Source organism: Hyaloscypha bicolor (assembly GCF_002865645.1).
Source record: "Hyaloscypha bicolor E unplaced genomic scaffold K444scaffold_182, whole genome shotgun sequence".
NCBI lineage: Eukaryota > Fungi > Ascomycota > Leotiomycetes > Helotiales > Hyaloscyphaceae > Hyaloscypha > Hyaloscypha bicolor.
Window position 1 is genome coordinate 4,034,137 of NW_020194684.1, and position 20,734 is coordinate 4,054,870.

The 20,734-nt window shown below is 47.9% G+C and overlaps 8 protein-coding genes across 8 annotated transcripts; 4 read left to right on the top strand and 4 right to left on the bottom strand.

Annotated features, from left to right (window-relative positions):
* Positions 1-2,184: 2,184 nt before the first annotated feature.
* On the top strand, positions 2,185-3,653 carry K444DRAFT_656791 (tyrosine tRNA ligase). The gene is made up of 2 exons (XM_024886115.1): positions 2,185-3,220; positions 3,273-3,653. Exons 1-2 carry the CDS (start codon positions 2,291-2,293, stop codon positions 3,597-3,599), a joined length of 1,257 nt encoding a protein of 418 aa, XP_024728529.1. The 5' UTR covers positions 2,185-2,290; the 3' UTR covers positions 3,600-3,653.
* A 650-nt stretch (positions 3,654-4,303) lies between these two features.
* On the bottom strand, positions 4,304-6,949 carry K444DRAFT_620710 (mitochondrial intermediate peptidase). The gene has a single exon (XM_024881766.1). It carries the CDS (start codon positions 6,828-6,830, stop codon positions 4,482-4,484), a length of 2,349 nt encoding a protein of 782 aa, XP_024728530.1. The 5' UTR covers positions 6,831-6,949; the 3' UTR covers positions 4,304-4,481.
* An 83-nt stretch (positions 6,950-7,032) lies between these two features.
* On the top strand, positions 7,033-7,983 carry K444DRAFT_602015 (mitochondrial protein-like protein). Its single transcript, XM_024878706.1, has 3 exons — positions 7,033-7,115; positions 7,163-7,255; positions 7,311-7,983. The coding sequence occupies exons 1-3, from the start codon at positions 7,089-7,091 to the stop codon at positions 7,935-7,937; spliced, it is 747 nt and encodes a 248-aa protein (XP_024728531.1). The 5' UTR covers positions 7,033-7,088; the 3' UTR covers positions 7,938-7,983.
* Positions 7,984-8,581: 598 nt separating this feature from the next.
* K444DRAFT_620712 (uncharacterized protein) lies at positions 8,582-9,955 on the top strand. The gene is made up of 3 exons (XM_024881767.1): positions 8,582-9,275; positions 9,332-9,593; positions 9,670-9,955. The coding sequence occupies exons 1-2, from the start codon at positions 8,926-8,928 to the stop codon at positions 9,537-9,539; spliced, it is 558 nt and encodes a 185-aa protein (XP_024728532.1). The 5' UTR covers positions 8,582-8,925; the 3' UTR covers positions 9,540-9,593; positions 9,670-9,955.
* A 439-nt stretch (positions 9,956-10,394) lies between these two features.
* Positions 10,395-10,912, top strand: K444DRAFT_708164 (uncharacterized protein; the record flags this gene model as incomplete). Its single annotated transcript, XM_024888178.1, has 1 exon — positions 10,395-10,912. Exon 1 carries the CDS (start codon positions 10,478-10,480, stop codon positions 10,910-10,912), a length of 435 nt encoding a protein of 144 aa, XP_024728533.1. The 5' UTR covers positions 10,395-10,477.
* A 1,086-nt stretch (positions 10,913-11,998) lies between these two features.
* Positions 11,999-13,707, bottom strand: K444DRAFT_545934 (prolyl oligopeptidase-like protein; the record flags this gene model as incomplete). Its single annotated transcript, XM_024876184.1, has 2 exons — positions 11,999-12,960; positions 13,044-13,707. The coding sequence occupies 2 exons, from the start codon at positions 13,705-13,707 to the stop codon at positions 11,999-12,001; spliced, it is 1,626 nt and encodes a 541-aa protein (XP_024728534.1).
* Positions 13,708-17,141: 3,434 nt separating this feature from the next.
* On the bottom strand, positions 17,142-18,973 carry K444DRAFT_669376 (amidase family protein). Its single transcript, XM_024887521.1, has 5 exons — positions 18,616-18,973; positions 18,336-18,565; positions 17,850-18,291; positions 17,577-17,788; positions 17,142-17,508 (listed from the first exon to the last, which is right to left on the bottom strand). Exons 1-5 carry the CDS (start codon positions 18,866-18,868, stop codon positions 17,317-17,319), a joined length of 1,329 nt encoding a protein of 442 aa, XP_024728535.1. The 5' UTR covers positions 18,869-18,973; the 3' UTR covers positions 17,142-17,316.
* A 112-nt stretch (positions 18,974-19,085) lies between these two features.
* On the bottom strand, positions 19,086-20,675 carry K444DRAFT_574259 (uncharacterized protein). Its single transcript, XM_024877428.1, has 2 exons — positions 20,487-20,675; positions 19,086-20,435 (listed from the first exon to the last, which is right to left on the bottom strand). The coding sequence occupies exons 1-2, from the start codon at positions 20,595-20,597 to the stop codon at positions 19,554-19,556; spliced, it is 993 nt and encodes a 330-aa protein (XP_024728536.1). The 5' UTR covers positions 20,598-20,675; the 3' UTR covers positions 19,086-19,553.
* Positions 20,676-20,734: the final 59 nt, after the last annotated feature.

The window sequence follows — 20,734 nt, forward strand, 5'->3', positions numbered from 1 at the left end:
AGTTCTCTACACTAAAATCCATTGCTGTGATCAAAGCGAAAAGGAAGCACCGGTACCAGAAGCACAACCGTGTTGAGGTCACTGGGACCGGGGCCAGTGTTGCGTGCATTGCTGCTTAGCACACAGATTGATATTTACTGTAATTGCGGCCCAAAAGTGTTGCTACATTGCCTATAATTAATCACGTTACAGGCAAAGCCGCAAATATCGGAACTGGCGATTCCGCTTACGTTTCTACAAACTCAAATTTTATACGTCGATACCCAATACCTACCAAGCATCATATTCATAAGACAGAACAAAACAGAAGCAAAAACAAACTATCATAACGGCCTATCCAAATCTTGAGGTATCTCAGACGAGAACCTCATACGTTAGCGGCACACACTCCTTGCTTCTTCGATAGAAGTTCGACTCTCTCTGTCTCTCTGTATTATTAACTTGCGGCTCAACCGCAAGCCGCACCCTAATTACATTCCATGCCATGTTTTGGATTGGTCATGAGAAATAACGTTACTAACAGGCTCAGCCAAACTCTCCCTCGCCCTTGAAAATGGGGATGAGGATAGTTCGGACAGGCTTTGTAGTCAGAATTAAAGTGAGAAAAACATATGTAGGGGCCATTTGAAAAGGGGTGAAGAGTTACTTACGTTTTCGAAATTTAGTACATATTGGGTTGTGGTCGTTGAGTAGATTTTTTAAGTTGAATGAATTTATTTCTTGCTTCTGTGGTATATGCACTTTTAATATATTAGCCAGAGCCCGGCCCTCCTAATTGCCCTCACCCAAGTGTTGTCTTGGAAGTCCGTGCCTGCTAATGCAATATATTATATATCCGTGAGCTGGCTCTTGTCCCACTTCTATAAGCGATAGCACACGGAAGTCGGGGGGTTACGTCGCGGCCAAAGTGTTGGCACGAGAATTTCAGCTGGCCGTCCTAATCCCCAGCTGCTTGTTTGCTTTGATGATCAAGACTACGCGCGTGATGCAGTCTCTCATCCTTCATCTATCAATCACGTCTAAGGAAATAAGAGCTTTCTAAATTTTCATTTGACTATCCTAATGTCCTCATATACGGCTGTTCTGTTTCATCTCGAGCTCATTCGACTTTAAGTAATGAGCTTCCCACGAACGACGCCCAACTCATTTATCTTAGATCCAAATCTAAAGCGCTGCCATACCCTCTTACCCACGCTAGGTTTGCCTTTGCCATTTAATGTGGTGTACTTGGCAAGTAGGAAATCCAGATCATCGAGAACATTTTCGCAACTGTTGGCACAACTCGTTGACTGTGCTCTCGTCGTTCGCTCTTGTCATTTACTGGGCGAACCTGGTCGTTCCGCCAATGCACGAACGGTTCTCAGTACACTGTGAAGGCATCACATCTCCGAGGCTATTTCGACATACTCATCGCCAGGCTGCTGGCAATTCTGGAACGCATTTCGCGCATGTTGGACCAGAAGGCGAAGTCGCCCGGTGACACACCAAATCCGCCGAACGATATCGCCTGCTACGATTGAAAATATCCTCTGCTTGTGTAGAAAGTGAGAAGGGAATGGGAGGGGAAGTCAGGGCCAACAAGTTGTGGACGAGGCTGCTCGGGGCACAGCCGCAAGCAGCATTGCCTCATCGCGCATCTCGCGCATCTCACGCTCAAGGTAGGCTTTCTTACTGGCGAAACTGCTGCAATCAATCCTACTGCGCACGAGTATTTAGAAGACAAAGTTACTCCTCGGGCAGTTGCACAAGGAGAATTTCAATCAGCTGTGAACTTGATGATGAAGGAGTCAAGGCCGATTGCAAGAAGGCAGAAAAGTCCCTGGTCGTGAACAGAAATGAAGCTTCCGCAAAAATAATAGACATTGATGAAAACGACTGGATTTCTTATTCCCGCGCCCGTATCGCATCATTTGAACAGGAACGTGATGAAGATGGAAGAAGATCAAATTTGGCAGTGGCTCTGGGATAAATAATCATATCACGTGGTAGACTCAGCCCTATAAAAGCAGCACTACTTCTGCGTCCCCAGTCCAGCTTGACATTTTAATCGAGCTTAGAAATCGGCTAATGTAATGTCTAAAACTTCGAAGAGATTTAGAACTGGTATCTTTGATGATAATTTGCATGAATATATCGAGAATGCAATTTTGAAATGTCCCATTGGATATGTGTATGGAAAAACAAGCGCCGCTTTTCCAATTCTGTGTGAGTCAATCAAGCAACCCCACGTCCCTCCATAAAAGCCGAATTTCGCAAACACTCTCCTTTCTCTCCACAACACCACCACAACATGGCGGCCAAATTGAGTCCCGAGGACTCAATTGCCCTCATCAAGGCCAATCTAGCCGAAGTCTTGAACCCAGAACTCATCGACCATGTCATCCTCGAAGAGAAACGCCCTCTCAAGGTCTACTGGGGAACTGCAACCACGGGACGACCCCACTGCGGTTACTTCGTGCCCATGATGAAGATCGCAGAGCTGCTCGCGGCTGGCTGCCATGTCAAGATCCTGCTCGCAGATATCCACGGCTATCTGGACAATATGAAAGCCCCAATCGATCTCGTCGAGTTCCGCGCGAAGTACTACGAACGAGTCATAAAGGGGGTACTGAAGGCTGTTGGTGTTGATCTGTCGCGGCTGGAGTTCGTGCTTGGTAGCTCTTACCAGCTGAATAAGGATTACACTATGGATCGGTTCAAGTTGGAGGGCATTACGAGGGTCAATGTTGCGCAGAAGGCGGGGGCGGAGGTCGTGAAGCAGACGGATGACCCGACTTTGGGAGGTTTGATCTACCCTCTTATGCAGGCGTTGGATGAGCAGTACTTGGATGTCGATGCACAATTCGGTGGGGTTGATCAACGGAAGATCTTCACATTCGCCATGGAGAACTTGCCGAAGATTGGATATAGCGTACGTGCACATCTGATGAATAGCATGGTACCGGGGCTGGGAGAAGCTGTCAAGATGAGTGCCAGTGATCCAGACTCGAAGATCGATGTTTTGGATGGACCGGCTGCTGTTGAGAAGAAGCTGAAGAAGGCCGTATGCAAACCCAAGGAGGTTGAGGGCAACGGAGTCATTGCTTTTGTCGAGCATGTCATTTTCCGAGCCATTGCGCTGCATGTCGACCGAGAATCGTTCACTGTGCAAAGAAGAGACCAAGAACCACTCGTCTACGAGTCGATAAAGAAGCTCAAGGAGGACTACGCTGCAGATATTGTGAGTCGCGTGCTCCATATCTTATTCTAATCGCCACGCTAACATTTCATAGCTCACCCCCCAACTCCTCAAATCCGCCCTCGTCCACCACCTCAATGAACTCCTCAAACCCATAATCGAAGAGTACGAAGCCTCTCCCGAGTGGCAAGCAATCGCTCTCCAAGCCTATCCTCCTCCGAAAGTAGAGCCAAAAATCAAGAAGGTAAAGGACAAGGGCGATCCAGCGCTACGAGCAGCAGCAGCAGCAGCCCGGAAAGCTGGTGTTGTTGCCAAGCCAGATGGACATGTTAAGGGACCGGGTGCGGAAAAAGTTACTGTTGGACCAAGCACGGAAGAAACATTGCAAAAGTCATTGCAAAAGTTAAAGGTTTCGGAATGATTTATGATAGAGTAGAAGACAAAAGAATACCCATTGCCGACTCATATTTCCTCGCATATTTTTGTTGCCTTTTCGCTGCTTCCATGTGCTAAATCGATGTTTGCAGTTGACAACCCCTTTATTTGCTCGCTGCTTCTCAGAGTCAGAACTGCGAAATATGGTAAATATAGAAAGTACACTTGCCTTTCTTTTTGTTGCATAGTGCACCCAATGTTCCAAATATCTCTGGTAAGATTACATTAAGAATTTCTCACGAGCTCAAGTGAACAAGGGATGTATTGTTTTGTTGCACAACGCAGAGCTTTCCGCTGATATCTGGACAAGAGATGACTTTCATCTGAGAATATGGAGGATAGTGGTTATGTGATACAAGATGTTTTGTCATAGATCTTGGTTATCATCTCATGAGATTGGGATGGTTACCACAACTTGGTCTAAAGTTCAGATGAAAAGTGCAGTATTAATATTTATGTAGCATGTTTGACGACGACAAAACAGACGCATGTGAGGCATTGTGATAGATAATCCAGTACAATCTACGCCCGTGCAGCAATTCACCCATATGCTGCATTGTGCCAAGATATCAAGTACAACGCACAGGGATATTGCAAGCTCTGCAACCCCCCCTCGCTCCCCCAAAAAATTGGGCTGCCTCGAGACGACCTTTATATTGTACCAAGATTCTTTTTAAACCTCATACATGACTCGGCGCTAGCATTCTCGAAAATGTGATTTTTACATACTTTGGGAGTTGACTGAGTAGCGGAGACCGCTGAGCTACAAGTACACTGTCATTAGAACCAATACATTCAGGCAGTCCGTCTGCGTTTGTATACATTGACGGGGATCTCTATTAAGTCCCTCGTCTTTCTCTGGAGAATTTCAACGCCCAGTAACGCCTTTCCTTCCTTTAATACCCCAGCTTCCAACCAGTCCCATCGCACTCTGGCCCCCTCCTTCTAATCTCTCATCCCTCAACACACTCGACAAACACTTCCACGGGTCTCTCGCTCCACCCCATTTCAGCACATGATCTTTGAATCTCTCCCCATTAGCTCTATCCACCGCAGCACCGTCCAGGCCGGAAGCAAAGACCTTCTGCCAGACACGCTTCGCTAGCACCCTATCAAAAAGATAGCTGTAATACGACCCACCATATCCATACAAATGACCGAAGAAGCCTTGCCAGCTTGTGCCGGCAGAATCAGGCGGTAATGTGCCATGAGAACGTTGTAAATCGTGATATACTTTCGTGGTGTCGAAGGATGGGTCAAGTGGGAGGGAAGAGTGGTATGCTTGGTCGACCATTGAGAGGATGATTTGATTTTCGATGTCTGAGCCTTCGAATTTCTTGTCTAGGGCTAGCTTTTCGGCGACCATTTCGTAGGGGAGGGGCTGGTCTGTTTCATAGTGGGAGGCGAAGAGGGAAAGCACGGACGGATCGGCTGCGAAATGCTCCATCAAGACAGAGGGCAGCTCGGCGAAGTCGGTTGCACAGCGAGTCCCGGATACTTCTTGGAATAGTGTTCGTCCTAGGATGGAGTGGATTGCATGACCCATTTCGTGGAAGAGGGTGGATACCTCGCTGAAACTGAGGAGCGAAGGTTTATGTGATCCAGGCTCGGTTGCGAAATCGCATATCAGGGCGATGGTTGGGAGTTGCATGACGCCTTCGGAGTGGGGTTTAGACATTGCCATGCCATCGTTTGCGGCTTCTTCTGCTGAATTGAAAATAGGATCTTTTGACGATGCAGCTTCTTGAATTTCATCGTTTCTGATCAGACGAGAGCATCGTAGAGTGAAGTGTGCTGGATTTGGAGACTTCCCTGGGCGAGAAAAGAGGTCGCAATAGAGTACAGCGACATGTCCATCTGTCTCTGATATGACATCCAGCCGTCGAACATCGGAATTCCATGTTTCTCCAGGTAAAGATTCGTGAGGTACAAATCTGATACCGTACAGACGAGAAAATAGTCTCGAAAGTCCCTGCATGACTCTTCCAAGCGAAAAATATGAGGAAAGAAAATCCGGGTTGCGTGACCTCGAGCGGACAGAGGACAGTATATGCGACATATAGTACTCTTTATCCCAAGGTTGGAGAGTAGGATGTGATATATTCGTCTCTGCCATCTTTGCCATCATAAGATCGACCACCTCGGCCTCCACCACAGATCGATTATCTTTCGACAATGCCTGAAGGAAACCGTTAACAGATTCTGGTGATTTTGCCATTTTGTCCTTCAGGGTCAACTGCGCATAGCTCTCAAATCTTGAAAGTTTAGCTAGCTCTGCTCTCTTAGTTAAAAGAGTTCTGAGCCTTTCTAGAGTCGCTCTGGAGGCTGTTCGACCGGCCTTGAAGATCTCACTCCTGGTCGCTTCGTCCTGAACGGTTCGCAACGCGGCGATTGCAGGGCCTCCAACGGATGGTAAGGTAACTTGGCCCCATTGTATGTACTTCCGGACGAGCATTGGGTCCATACCTTTTAGTCTGCTGCTTTGGAAGGTCAAATGCTCCTTCTCTGGTGCCATGTAATCCACGAAATCCGGTCCAACTTCACTGATCTCCTGTGAAAGAGTCACAAAACGTTCCCGCTCTGTTCTTGGTAGGTCGATAGCAGATTTGGCAAAATCCCTCTTCAAGATCTCTGCAACCATTTGTTCTTGTTCTCCCCACCTGCCCATCCTGGAAGATTGCTCTATGGCAATATCCAATTGCTTCGCCAATCCCGTAGTTGTATTTAAAACGTTCATGTATTCAAACATCATAGCGTAAGCCCTTGTCGCAGCTGCTTGCATCCGAAGATCTGGATGTGTAGCTCGAACGAAATCCGAGATATCAATGACTCGACAGAGCAAGTCACTCAACCTGTCCAAATCCTTCACAACTCGGTGGTATTGGTCTGCTGATGATGCTGCCAGAACTTTCTCTACAATTTTCTTTGCCTTCCGTAAAGTTGAATTCGCGAAATCTTCGAAGCCTCGAGGCTCGGTCAAGTATCGATTTTGGAAGAGTCCAATATTTCGTCCAGCTTTCGAGGACTGGGAGAATTCCTTCCAGAATGCCGGGGAGTCGAAGATCTGGCGGAGGGTTCTGTCATTGTGCTGAGCCCCAGGAATTACACCATTTACTGATATGCGACCGTGGGAGGCCTTCAATCCCAAGTGAGCCGTCTCTTCTAGGGATGCCGACGAGGTGGTTTGGACATGGTTGCGTCGCAGCCGCGTTGGCATCTGCCTTTGAATACATCTCGAGCATATCCATGGTCGAGGAAGTGCAGATTTGAACATTCCTCCCGCCCGTATGTACAGAATCCAAAAATGTACAGAGGTGGTGTTAGTGGAGGTTAAAGAAGGAGGCCTCGCCCGTGAGAAATATTTGTGCACTTATGCCGATTGCATAAAAACACGCGACTTCGATCAAGCTTTATCAACCTCGGAATTCACCAACTTCATTCCTCAATTGAGCACCCATACAACGTTAATTGAGCCATGGCCTCGAGATTGTTTCTGCGGCAGGCACGTACAGCAATTCCATCAATTGAACAGCTATTAACAGAAAGCAGCGTTTTACGCCCGCAGCTACCGGCGCTGTGGTGGTCGGCATGGCTCTTTTCCCAAAGACTGTTCTTCATGCAGAGTCTGTTGAAGGGCCAAACGTGAGCTTGACCAGTCTTCGGACTGCTCTTCAACAATGACTGACCTATTTTCCAGTCAAGAAAGCCCATCTACGATGAGTTCGAGACCACACCCGCCCCTCCAGCGAAGACCACTCCTGCAGCCCCTCCGACCGGCATATCAGAACCTCCTACTAAAATTAGATCCCCTACACCGACGGACCGTCTAGCAGTTCAGATTGGAAAGACGAGAGTATTCCTGCACAGTCACGTTGCGGCGGCAGAGAACAAGGTTAACGAATTTATGGATTCTGTTCTCCACCTCGAAGAGAGCTTCACAAGCACAATCGCCTCCTTAGCACCACCACCTCAATCTGGGGAGAAGCTCATGCCTGGGTCATTATATGTTCTTGTGGCAGCTATGACGGGCAGCATTGTCTCGAGAAACCGGAATATCTTCCTGCGGGCAACAGTCCCTTTGGCTGTTGGTATTGGCGCTGGCTGGGTTGTATTGCCCGTCACTATGAGGAATGTCTCGGATTTGTTATGGAAATACGAGCAGAGATTCCCTGCTATCGCTGATGGTCATATTAGAACAAGGGAAGGTATTGAGAAGACCTGGAGAATGGCACGGATCCATACTCAGCAAGCAGTCAATATTGTGGATGACAGGGTCAGCTCAGGAAGAGAGGCAGTGGAAGGATGGGTTAAGAAGGGGAAATGAGGTGGCATTCAAGACACAGACATGTTCTCTGTACAAACAATAGACCTTTTTTTTTTATGTGTCCTGTTGACTATGTGTAGTAGAACTTGAGGGTAGGTCTTGATTTTGTTCCTCTGAAGTCTCTTCATTTTTCGTCAGCTCAACCTACAAATCGAGTCTCCTCATTGGCGTCCCCAAGAGCGTTAGTATCGCTGCGATATACCTCTACAATATCGATTTTCTCGACCCCAATCCTCCTCTTCTTTCGTTTCAATTTTTGCAGCAAGACTGGGGGATCTCATGCTATGACCATTACCGGAGGCCGTCAATCAAAAGCGTTCCGCATTGTAATTCTGCAACCATCCCAGTTTGAGACTTGGCCGGAACTTATTAGAAAGGCCAGATGAATGCGACGGACGCCCTGTATATGCACCGTCACAGGATTCCCTCTTCAAGTTTGTGGGGGTAAGGCTGAGCCCAATTCAGGTTGGCTCTCATTGGTGGCCTCCGGTGAGGCAATTGAGTTCACCCACACTCCAACAAAAGTGCTCTGGTCTCCTTGATTGGAGGCCTCCGGAAGTGTCTCGCAGTGGTCGGTCGCACATGCCATGGCTGTTGGCTATAAGACTAGCCTTTTCTTCCATCCACCGCATGCCACTCCGAGCGACAAAGACATCATTTCAACTTCTCTTGAACCACGTCTTTTCGCCGCATTCGCGGCTTTCCGCGCCCCGATAGGCGCCTCCCCTTTGAGCTGCGGGTGTAACCGCTGCTTTAGCGGTGTGCACTCGCGCATCTATTTCCAATCCTCAACTCGTTTTGTTGGCATTGTTATCTCGAACAGGCGATTAATCCAACCGTGGATCCGCAATCCACGCTCCTTCATAACCTCACCAATGTATTAGAAACACCCTCTCTGAAAGACGTTTCCGAGTGTACATTTCACGATGTCTCTCGGGGAGAAGCTGCCGTGGAGCGTCACGATGCAGCACCAATTCGGGTCAACGCGATGGCACTGAGTTGGTCTCCGATGCAAGCCCGACGCGTCGCAGACGGAGGTGTACTCACTGTAGTGCGAGATAGTCTCCTATCCACATCATCACACGTTTCTTCGTCCTCTAGTCCTTCACTGGATGATGAGAGCGAAAACAACACTTCAATATCCCCATTCTCACAACCAACTGCCAGCTCCGAGTCACGGGGCTTGCCAGCATCAGATCAACGCTCTGCCATGATCTCAGCACAATGTACTCCGCCTGCTGGGACCAACGATATGCTCGCTGTCCCCATACCACTCCCAAACGGCCACTTTTCATGTCCGTATTGTCCCAGGAAGTTCTCACAGCTCTCGAAAGCAAGGTATGGGTCAAGAGCCCTACACATCAAGAGTTGCAAGATCTGACTCTCTCCATTAGTCACCATATTCAAATATATCGACATACCCATAGTTGCTCCGTTTCTGGGTGCGGGTGGAGCTATAATCTCCCGAAGGATCTGCTCCGACATTCTGCTACTCACAATACCCCTGAAGCGCGAGACCGATATCCTTGCCCAGTGACTGGATGCAGCGACACTATGAGTCGGCACGATTTGCTTAAGCGACACGTCGAGAGATTTCATTGAACGTTGTCTTGAGCCTGAAAAACTTGGTCATGCATAGCTGCCAAGTTGGTGACTGTAAGTATCCACATCCCGAACCGCCATTTCATATGTGTCGTATTCAAATTCGACTAATGCCTTCTGGTGTTTCTAGCGACTTCCTTTGGGGCCCAAAAAAGAAAGCTAATCACAAGCAACAAACACGCACACTCACTCTCTCCCTCACTCTTTTCTTTTACGCGGCTTCTCTTATGCGAGATCCCGCTATGTTGACAATAAGGCCGCCACCTCTTCCTTATCCATCTAAGTCCACCGCCATCGCTGTTGTATGCTCCTCGATATTTTTCTTGACTCAAGAAGGTGGAGGAGCTAGCAATAGGTGTACTGTCCGTTAGTATGGCTTCCCTACGTACGCAGGTGCAGGCCCTAATGCTTGTGGCACCGCCTTTACAGGGGGGGGTGTTTGTGACACCGCCTTTACAGCGCACCCCCCCCTGTAAAGGCGGTGCCACAAGCATTAGGGCCTGCACCTGCGTAATTTCATGATTTTCATCGATACCCCCGGTGGTGCTAGGGCTAGAGTCTGCTTTGTTATCGAAATGGTGGGAGCACATGTCTCCTCTTGAAAGCAATATGTATATACATTTCTAGCTCTCAAAAGTTAATCACGTTGTTCTCCTCTCCCAGGTTTTCAAATCCCTTCCACCATATCTCTGGATAGATTCTTTGTGCATAATACAAGACTCTTCGGTCGACTGGCAAGCAAAGTCAACAGTAATAGCGAGAATTTACCGGAACTGCGTATGAAACGTTGTGGCAACTAGGAGCGCTGACAATGGCGGGGGTCTTATCCAGGAAAGGGGCCCACACTAGGTGACTCCAAATAGAGTCCGCATACAGTATGAAGGGCACGATAAGATTACTCAGCATCTTTCAGTGGTCCTTCGAGGAAATGGATTTCTATGTCCGCGTTGAATAGAAGAGGACTGGTCCTTCATGAAAGATTGTTGAGTCCGCGGATACTTCATTTCGCCTCCCAGCTGTTCTGGGAATGCAAGATGCTCCAAGCTTGTGAGACATACCTGGAAGGGATACCGAACGACGATAACCTTTACAAGGAAGAAGATGACTCTATGCTTCCAATAAGCCTCAAAAATATGCCCAAAGAATCGGAAGCTTCTGATATCTGGATCAGCGTCGTTCAAACTTACGGAAGATGCAGTATTACCATGCCCGACGGCAGACTTATTACTTTCGCTGGTATCGCAAAATTAATCCCGCCGCCCTTGAATGACCATTACCTTGCAGGGCACTTGGAAGAAGGACCTCCCGTACGACTTGGTTTGGTCCTTGTGGAATATAAAAGGTGGCGAACTACAATCATCAAGACGATATAGATGTGTGATATTCGTTCTCAGCGCCGCATTTCGCCAACGAATTCCAAAGTTCTTCGTAGTTTGTAAGCTACTCTTAACTATGCTAGCGCTTTAATCGATGACTTGCTTATCGATACCGCGTGTAGAGTAGACATTGGTAAACGTGCTGGATGTCTACATCGACCCACTGGAAACCAAAGCGTTTTGTCCCTTGCGAGGTGGCTTTCTCCACTTTACTGGCAAAATTGGGCTAATATTCTCCCTTGCCGACCCGGATCCCGAGGGGGAGTGGATAGATGGCCGCTGCTCATTCGACGTGCATATGGAACTCAATACGGATTTGATAGATGAGGAGTCATTACATTGCTTAACGCTTTTTGTTCGCAATAATAATGCCACAATCATAAATTGTCTTCAGTTAGAGCTGCTCAAGCCAAGCCTCAGGGATTACAAAAGAGTTGTCCTGCTAAAGGTCTCATTAGATCTAAAATATACGCTTCTGCAAGAGATCAAGTAGATTGCGGAATATGTGAATTCCGAACCAGATTCAAGGGATCTAGTTAAAGTTACCATCTTCTAAATAATGAGTAAGTGCAGGATGCGGGAGAACAATATATTTCTACGATGTGAAAAAGCAGGGGTGAGAAGAATTCTCGCCTTACATATGCGAAACCTTTAGCTCTTTTCTCATATAAAGGTGTACCAATGTCTTTCCAGCGCCTTTGTATGCAAAATCTAGTTATCCAAGCCAGTCCTGCCGATATCTTGAAGTGTTATTCTCACCCTTAATTCTCGCCTCGCATTCGACATCAACTCCTGAGGGGTAATCTTGCGGAAGGTTGATGGCCGGAGATACAAATTACTCAGAAATGAGCGGGCACATTGAATAATAGTATGCCTAGGAGAGTGTTGAAAGATAAGATCCAAATAACCTCGATTGTACTTGTGTACCGTCATGTGACGTGACCGTCTCCCTTTCTAACTTTTACTCTTCATGCATGTTAAGTTTACTTGGTTTCATTTCTTTTTTTATGTACACAACCTCCACCTGTGAGCCTAAGTCAGAAAAGGCTCTTCATTCAAGTTCTCTCATTTCTACACAGCCAACTAAAACTCAATCTGCTGGGAGAAAAATTCTTGAATCACTGTGAACCCGCTCGTATTCTGAGTCAAGTACGAAGAACCAGTCGAGTCACCCAGCCACATAACCTCAGTAACATTCTCAGTGTTTGCCGGGAAAGTAGTGAGATTGCCACCGTTCGGATTCCCAGTCTTGATGAAGTTGGCCCAGTATGCCGACATCTGGGTCTGCAAGGCATAATCTTGCGTAGTCCAAGTCAAGTTGTAATAAGTTGGGATGTTTCCAAAGACATACCACAATTCAGATCCGTGATAAGCGCCTGCAGTTTGGTTTGGTGGCGCATGAGTCCAGTAATAGACGAAGACATCGTTGGTTGCCCCTCCGCCGTACCAAGCTTGAGCCCAGTCGTACGTTGAGACGCGGTTCACGTCGTCCCAGAAAGCGAAGCTCATATTTCCGGCAGTAGCCGCATCAGTAGCAGGGTATGCTTCAAAAAAGGCGGCAGATAGGTTGCCCATGATCTCTGTGAAGCCTTCTTCGTATTCAGCGAGAGTCATTGTGTCATCTGAGGTTTCGCCCTTGTTGTCTCCTGTCAAGATGGGAATATCACCGTGAGTGTTTAACCGGAGTGATTCTCCATAGAGGTATGGTAAAACGTAGCCGTCTATGACCGGGCGCCAAAGTGGTGGCTCCTGGATGGCGGAGCTATTTTTAAAGACAGTACCGTCAAGAACGGTGTCCCCCGAATTATCGTAGACGAGAAGATCGTCCATTGAGACATTTCGAAGTTCAGCGATGGAGGTGACATTCATCTCAGCCAAGAATGTAATACCGCTGCCCTCAGCTGCGGCTTTAGTACGATGAGCGGTTGCTAAACCATAGGTTTCTGGGTCGTGTGGGCCGCGTGCCCCACTTTCAGCAATAGTTGCGACAATCTTGACGCTACTGAGAGGGCTGTACATCATGTCTAAAGCACTTGCAGAGCCAGCTAGAAGTATTCAAGTTAGCCATACGTTCTCATGTCTACAATTCAGGATGCGAAGAATTAGAAGTAGAGGAGGCGCAACGTACCTGACTGTCCACCAACAGTGATGTGATCGGGGTTACCACCAAAGGTCGCAATCTCCGACTGCACAAAAGTGAGAGCTTGGATCTGATCAAGAAGCCCATAGTTTCCAGAAGCGTTATGACCAGACTCAGCATTGAGTTCAGGATGAGCTAGGAAACCGAAAGGGCCCATGCGATAGTTGAAGTTCACAACGACAATGTCCTTTGACGCAAGGTGAGAACCGTCGTATGTAGGCACACTTCCAGCACCTCCCTCAAATCTTCCACCGTAGATCCAAACATATATGGGGAGATTTGAAGTAGATGTCGCATTTGCTGGCGTCCAGATGTTCATGTAGAGACAATCTTCTGAGATATCTTCGCTGCCAGAAGAGAAAAGGCCGAGAGCTGAATAACTTTGGGCACAATCGGCTCCAAAAGATGTTGCATTGAGAGTTCCAGTCCAGTTGGACGGTGCGGTAGGCGCTGTCCATCTCAAGTCACCAATTGGTGGGGTTGCAAATGGGATGCCCTTGTAAACATTGACGGCGCTGTTGAGGTCTGATGTAGCTCCTTGAACGGTACCATAGGAAGTGGTCACTTGCTGAGTAGAACGGCGGGGGTAATATGCAGCACCCAGAACGAATGGGCTAGCTGCCAGGCCAACAAGCAGAGATAGGAGGACCATTTTGGGTTCCAAGAAAAAGAAGAGAATGAATGAGTGAAGTAACCGACTTAGTTGAGGAGTGGTCCAACAGAGACGGTCGGATGAAGCTTCCATCAACATGGGCAATTGTAGTGTATATACTGCACAGCGGCGGTGGAATCTTGAAAAGTCCCAATAAAGAAAATTTTGCTCAAGCAGCGACGTACAGTAAACGTGCTTGTTACGTGGACCGTCCACGTAGAAGAAAATAGTGCGACTCCTCCTTTTTCGACTGCACGCACAGCCACACTCCCTGTGTGGAGTGCACATTGCCAATGGATCCAATTGGATCTGCCATCACATGACAAGCACGCAGCCTATTCATCTCGAATTTCCGTCTCCGTAGGATCTGCATTGATGAATGTATTTTTGCACCGGCAAACGGGAAAAAGTTGAAACAATCTGGCACGTGTCCTGGACCCCTGTTATTGCCCACCTTCTGAGCTTGGAAGAAACATAGGTACGTAAGCGAACACAAACACCCCATTCAGTAATGCATTCCCTGAATTGCTGAAACGTCGAAAACCTCGGGGCCGAGATAGATTCCGGAATACCATGCTGTAAACTTTAGACTTCCGGCATTGGGCGAACCTTGCACTAGCTGCCCCGCCACGCATTTGTACGTGGCCTGGAGGCTGGGGGGAGTTACCCCACCATCGGTACCGAATGCTTCCCCTCCTCCTTTAATATCGACGCGGAATGATTAGTAACGACTCTCCTGATACTACTAACCTGCTGCCCCGACCACTCGGAAAATTCCCAAGTCCGTGACATTGCGATAATAATCCAGGCCAGATCCGAGCGGGGAAGGCGATCGGACAGGACCGTTTGCGTGGGAATAGGTTTAAAACTGTCGCTGCTACAATTTATCCTGTTCCTACTAAAATCCGTGCTTGTATCGTTTTGTTTGAACATACTTGAATTCCCCGTTTTTCTAATGATCCCATTGCTCCACGCTTTCGTGGTCCTTCAAGTCTTCTCCTATCTGAGAATTGCCCCAGAATAATATTATTCTACACAGTGGGGATATGTATGCTTACACATGGCAATACCTAGCCTTTTCAAAGCTTTTCCCTTGCAATAAACATAAATCTGTTAGCAATTCCCCCAGTCTTGAAGTGTTGTTCAGCCCCTTAACTTCTCGCTTAGCACCCGCGCCCCTCGCCAAAATCTCGTGGTTCTTGACTTCCGGCACCTCGAGGTGCAAAAGAAAAGGTGCCAACTTTCAATGTTCCGAGTCAAAATTGGGCCTTCACAGAGACTCGAGAGGGGAAAGCACTTGAAATGCCCTAGAACTCTCGAGACATTGAAAGAAAGTAGACTTTGCATGTATGAAAATGGGGGGAAACATTGGGATGGGCTCGCAGTATTTGGAATGTCCAAGTTGATTTGGGATAGTCAAAATATAATGGAGCTGTTTTTAGTCACCGCGAGCGTGCATATTTGGCGAAGTCTAGAAATGCCAATCGCGCATGCTGCGCCGCTTTAGAGTTGCAACCCTCGGATATTGGATTCAGAACATTTCTTGCTCCACAAATTCTCAACATTTAGCAGCAACAATATATCCACCATTTGGGAATCTAAACTTCTGCTGGGTTACCATAACATTACATTCCTGTGTGGGAATCAAAGCAGCAGAAGTTCAAGATCAGGTGCCATCCAACAACTAACTCAACCAAGCGAAGCTTACTTCGGAGCTCAAACTTGGCAAGTACAATTCATGAAAAACCTCAGTGTCCGAACAATATTGTCTCCTAGACAAGGGCCATACGTACCATGAACAAAATGTCGAATTGAAACGGCTTCGAAGCTCTTTCGGTCAAGCTGTTCTCCGAAGTCCTCCAACTCCCATTGTTTCAGATTGAGTGAGCCTCTCTCTTACTGATCTCCAAAGCTTTTCGCAATAAAATTATTCTACACTCGGTGGGAGCTCCACGGATATAAGCACTCTTTCAAATCATCTTTTCTATTCCTACGCACTGTCATTCTGGATCCAGAGCTGGCTGCTCTGGTGCATACACGGGACATCCGGGAATGAGATAAGAAACGGAGTACTCTACTGACGGAAAAAAACCTGGGGCAAGAAGAAATGGAGCATCAAGAGGCCTGTGAAGAAGAGACCTATGACAAATACATCCTACTGTTCCACAAAAGCGCTGAAGAGTTGCCAATCGAGGAATTTTCTGTTGATTGTCTCCAAAGCAGCATCAATCGTCGAGATGCGAATGACCTACTGGCCTACTAGCCTTTCTCTTGATTTGCCTTCCCAAACTCAAGACTTTATATATCTCCATACCGCAGGCCCAAGATGGGATCGCATTCACGCTCGCTGATCTCAGTTCAGCGGGACGCTTGGAAAATCTTCACACAATCTACATGTGCTCGGTCCCGCAGATAGGAGTAAGTAACAGTACCTCTACATATATCATCATCACCTTGTAATATCAATTTTCGACGAGAGAACATCTCTATCCGTGGGCTAACCCAAACCTTCTCAGGTCCATAGACCTGAATACTATTTGGACTTGGACAAGGCCCTATCTCTTTTTAGAACCAAAAATGTTCACTCCCTCTATATTCTGACAACCGTGATTTTCAATGAGTTTAACATCACGTACGACGAAGAATTAATGAAACGATAATCGAGGGCATCCAACATTATTGACTTGGCATTCGACGAATGCCAAGCAAAATCCAAGGACATTATTCCTATTCCCAGCATCCCCAAATCACTCAGAAGCTTCCGTTGGGCACAGAACTTCTCATGATTCGACAGAGGTTCCTGCAAAATACCGTTCTACAACATCTCGGTGAAAGCCTCAGTCGCCATAAAGAGACCCTGGAGAATCTAGACTTGAACCTACCTCACACATCCTGCAAAACCAAAGGACATGGCGCAAACCCATATGTGAATCCATGAGATATGCTGGGGTTAGAATGGCGACGTTCCTGGATGAATGATAGGCTTCTTCTTGGATCTCTGAAGGACTTTTCTTCCCTTAAATTACAGGAAATCAATCCCGAAGGCTTATGCGACAATAGCTTCCGAGGCAGAGCTAGCCTGTCCCTGGCTCACAGTCTTCTACGACCTCCCTCCTTCATTGGAAGAGTTGGCTCTCCCTTACCCCTTCTACGTGATGGAAGAAGGGGATTGCAATCTCCAGAAGGGTGGAAAATTCACATGGATCAAAGACCTCCTACATGAACGGCTGTGGATGGCGGAGCTCGTATATCTGGTACAGAACTCCGCGAGCAAATTCCGGGGACTTCGGAAGATCACTGTGTTGGATTGGAATTCGAGCATCGATTGGCTTGGGAATGAGGGTAAGGCAGTAAGGAGACTCACAGGGATTTGGAGGCTGCGTGCGGAGTCTCGCATTTCTTTCTTGATGTTGAAGGAGACTTCTCAGTGGCAGGCGCCTGTGCCCTACTTGCTGGAGATACTTCCGACTAGAAATCCAGGCCGTGAGGTTTGGCGGGAGGTCCAAATGGGGAACGGGCCGGGGGAGCTTTCTAGATAAATTTATTACATATTGCATTGTAAGATTACGAAGTCTCATGCGAGCATCGAACTTCGTACCCAAGGCTTTATCAAAAAAGATTTGGCCGAAAGCCTCCGTCCTTCTCAAACACCTCACCAATAGCCTTCCCGGTATACAAAACATGCAAATCATGATATCTTGGCCCCACTAACGTCAACCCAATTGGCAACCCATTCTCACCTGCGAACCCCGGAACATTGAGTGCTGGAACCTGGAGAATAGTCCACATGCTGCAGAACGACTGCTCACACCATCAGGCCCTGCAATCAAAGATCGAAAATAGAAAAGGAGGGGTAGCGAGGGACTTACAGCATCACCAGTACTCTCAATGCCTACAGGAGCTTCGTCTACCGCACCTGGAGTGAAGACAGCATCGTACTTACTCGCGATCTCGTCCCACACCGGTCTCAGTCTCGCGCACCCATCATACGCTTCAAGTTGTGCTTTCCTCGTAAGCTTCGTGTGGTTCTCAACGTGGCCGTGAAGCATGGGGTGCATTTTCTCCTTTGCTAGGAGATAATCTGCCAACATTAATACCATTCCAATCGAGAAGAAGACAAAGAAAATGGGATCACAACTTACTCCCAAGAAAACTTGTCCTCCCCTCACCGGCAAGCACATCTCCATGCCATTTCGAAATGCTCTTAAACTCCTCCGGCAATTCAATCTCCTCAATACTCGCCCCTTTCCCCTCCAACAACCACTTAGCTTTCTCCCACGCTTTCTCCAAGCCAGGTCCGGCCTTTGGCCAAACGTGCGTTTTCAAGAAAGCAATCTTGGATCCAGAGATAGGGAAGGGCGTTGATGGAACAGGTTCGTCATCGCAAAGTTGGAAGACGGAGGAGAGGAGTTCGAGATCGGCGGCAGAGCGGGCGTAGAGGCCGAGCGTGTCGCAGGTCATGCTGTATTGTGTCAGCCCTTCGCGGGAGATGGCGCCCCAGGTTGGCTTGAAGGCGTAAATTCCGTTGAAGGAGCCTGGGCGGATGGTGGACCCTCCTGTTTGCGTGCCGAGGGCTATGGGAACCTGGGAGATGTTAGGAGTAGTTACATGAATGAAAGAAGACGTACCTGGCAGTCTCCAACAGCCGCTCCTGAACCGGAGGAAGAGCCACCAGGTGTGCGGGAGGGGTCGTGTGGGTTTGCTGACGGGCCGCCGAGGGTGGTTGATGCAAACTCCGTTGTAGTCGTTTTGCCAAATATGAGTGCTCCTGCAGCACGCAGTGTAATAATTGGCGCGGCATCAACGAGGGCAGCTGGCCCATCCTTATAAATCGGAGAGTTGTGGGCGGTGGGCATATCTTGATTCATTGATGTGAGCAGATTCAACGTTTCGAGTAAAGGGGCAGACCTTTTGTCAGAATAACATCCTTAACACCAATCGCTATGCCATGCAACGGCCCTCTTTTCTCGGGGGCTACCTGATCGAGCTTTCCGGCTTGTGCAAGCACAAACTCAGGATCGAGATACGCCCAGGCTTTTACCACGTGATCTCGATCTTTCACACGTGCGAGAAGGGACTTCGCATAGTCTTCTACTGTAAGCTGCCCCTTTCTCATGAGTGCTACGGCTTCACTTGCCGTGAGACGATAGGGTTCGGTCATTGAGAGAGGTTCGATTTACTTAAAGAAATATTCTAAGGGAGTTGTGTGTGGTGAAGATTTTGGAGAACGAGAAAGGAAATCAAGTTGTGGTGCAGGAAAAACGACTTAGGCACAAATTAATGGAAAATTAAAGTAAAGAGAAGTTAGCAAATTCAGACACCTTGCCTTTAAATTTCCAGAAGCTCATGGAGGAGTCTTCACTACTTATCAAGAGTGGGCTATTTCCGACGGGTAAGCCGATGACGATCTTCGGAGTAGCGAAAAGAAGAGATAATGCGGAATTGAAGCCACCAGAACAGCGATAGGAGTTGAATGTCTGGCATTCGATGACACTATCGTAATTCACTACGGATAGCCCCGTATTTTCGGAGATGCTACTTCTGAAATCGGGACACATCACGTGCCAGAAACTTTTCTCCCACCACACGTCGTCTCAATAGGGGTTCGCCTATTCGAGTTCATTCGGTTGTCGGACAACATCTCGTACTGAGCAAATGTCAGGTGCAACAGAAATTGCCCGTGAACTAGAACCCTTCCCATACGTCGTTCGTTAAGCTTCTAAGAGTATGAGGGACCCAGGGTATCTTCGTGACAGCCCAATTTCCTAGCGAAAGAATTTGAGCTGTGGTTGCTCGGGAAAGAATCCCTTTCAAATCGAGATTGCTTGTTTGCATGTTCCATGTTCTCAATCATCGATCTCGCCTCCAAAATCTATCAACCGGAGTTTCCTCGCATCCCTCGGATGGAATTGGGCCACTTTCGACCTCACAAGGAATCTGGCAGCTGCTGACTCCCTCGGGAGATCAACATAAGCGCCGGTGCCGTTCTCATCTGCTTCAACAAGACTATTCAAAAGTTGCTCGGTCAACTCTCGCATCTCCGCAGCCGCCGCACGCTTCTCATCCCAGGGTTCTTTCGATCGTCCGTCATCTTCAGGTTTCGGGCCCCAGATTTCATCAATACGACGTTGGCGTTTATCTTCGCTCGGTTTTGCTTTCTTTGGCTTGCCTTGAACGCTAAATCCACCTTCTAGTAACTCTTCGTTAACGTCCACTATTTGTCCCACAATAGGACCGCCTAACTCTTCGACAGCAAGCATGGCTGCAAGATGGTCATCGATGAAGGTATTGAATGCCTTGACCAACTTGCCCGTCTCGCTATCGTAGTACTTTTTCTTTTGCTTCAATTCAGCAACCATCTCCTTCGCAATCTGGCCCGGCGACCTCTGTGTGCGTTCCTGTATGTCTTCTTGCAACGAAACAATCCGCGACTGTATCTCATGCTGGATGAGCTTTGCATCTGCAAGATCAGACTTTTCCTTGTCCAATCGTTGCTTGATCTTCTTGTAGTCTACTTCCGTGTTGGTAATAGCTTCTCGAGTCTCTCTGACGGTTCGATCAGTGGTTCGCAGAGCTATCAAACCGGGAAGAGGAGAATCGCGGGGCGGAAGCCATGGTTCTTTGGGTGTGAGGGACTCGTATGCAATCTTGAGTGTTTGAAGTTGTCGAAACTCAACTTTTGGATCTTCGGAGCGTTCTGTCTCGATCGGCGCCGAAGATGCTCGAAGCTGTAGTTGCCGTTAGCTGTGGAATCAAAACTGTTAGGAACTGATTGCAACCTTTTCTAGAGCAGCTTCTTGCTCCTTCACTTTGTCTTGTAACAGCTGCAGAGTCCGATCAAGACGCGCCATGTAGGAAGTTGCGCTGCGGGAAAGCTGTGAGTCGTCCATGCCGTCTGTGGGTTCCGTAAAGGCGTGCAGCCCTTGGTTAACGGTCTGTAAGTGATTTGAGGAGGATTTTGGGTAAACTCGGCGAGCTGAAGTCTTCAATCACATTCTTAGAGGAACGCGTCCCTTGGTCGCGTTGA

Coding starts and splice junctions, on each gene's coding strand:
- K444DRAFT_656791 (XM_024886115.1), top strand. CDS start 2,291: ATGGCGGCCAAATTGAGTCCCGAGGACTCAATTGCCCTCATCAAGGCC. Junction 3,221..3,272: donor AGGACTACGCTGCAGATATT/GTGAGTCGCGTG, acceptor AACATTTCATAG/CTCACCCCCCAACTCCTCAA.
- K444DRAFT_620710 (XM_024881766.1), bottom strand. CDS start 6,830: ATGCCAACGCGGCTGCGACGCAACCATGTCCAAACCACCTCGTCGGCA.
- K444DRAFT_602015 (XM_024878706.1), top strand. CDS start 7,089: ATGGCCTCGAGATTGTTTCTGCGGCAG. Junction 7,116..7,162: donor CGAGATTGTTTCTGCGGCAG/GCACGTACAGCA, acceptor AACAGAAAGCAG/CGTTTTACGCCCGCAGCTAC. Junction 7,256..7,310: donor AGTCTGTTGAAGGGCCAAAC/GTGAGCTTGACC, acceptor CCTATTTTCCAG/TCAAGAAAGCCCATCTACGA.
- K444DRAFT_620712 (XM_024881767.1), top strand. CDS start 8,926: ATGGCACTGAGTTGGTCTCCGATGCAAGCCCGACGCGTCGCAGACGGA. Junction 9,276..9,331: donor TCACAGCTCTCGAAAGCAAG/GTATGGGTCAAG, acceptor TCTCTCCATTAG/TCACCATATTCAAATATATC.
- K444DRAFT_669376 (XM_024887521.1), bottom strand. CDS start 18,868: ATGACCGAACCCTATCGTCTCACGGCAAGTGAAGCCGTAGCACTCATG. Junction 18,566..18,615: donor GGATGTTATTCTGACAAAAG/GTCTGCCCCTTT, acceptor CAATGAATCAAG/ATATGCCCACCGCCCACAAC. Junction 18,292..18,335: donor CGGCTGTTGGAGACTGCCAG/GTACGTCTTCTT, acceptor AACATCTCCCAG/GTTCCCATAGCCCTCGGCAC.
- K444DRAFT_574259 (XM_024877428.1), bottom strand. CDS start 20,597: ATGGACGACTCACAGCTTTCCCGCAGCGCAACTTCCTACATGGCGCGT. Junction 20,436..20,486: donor AAGAAGCTGCTCTAGAAAAG/GTTGCAATCAGT, acceptor CGGCAACTACAG/CTTCGAGCATCTTCGGCGCC.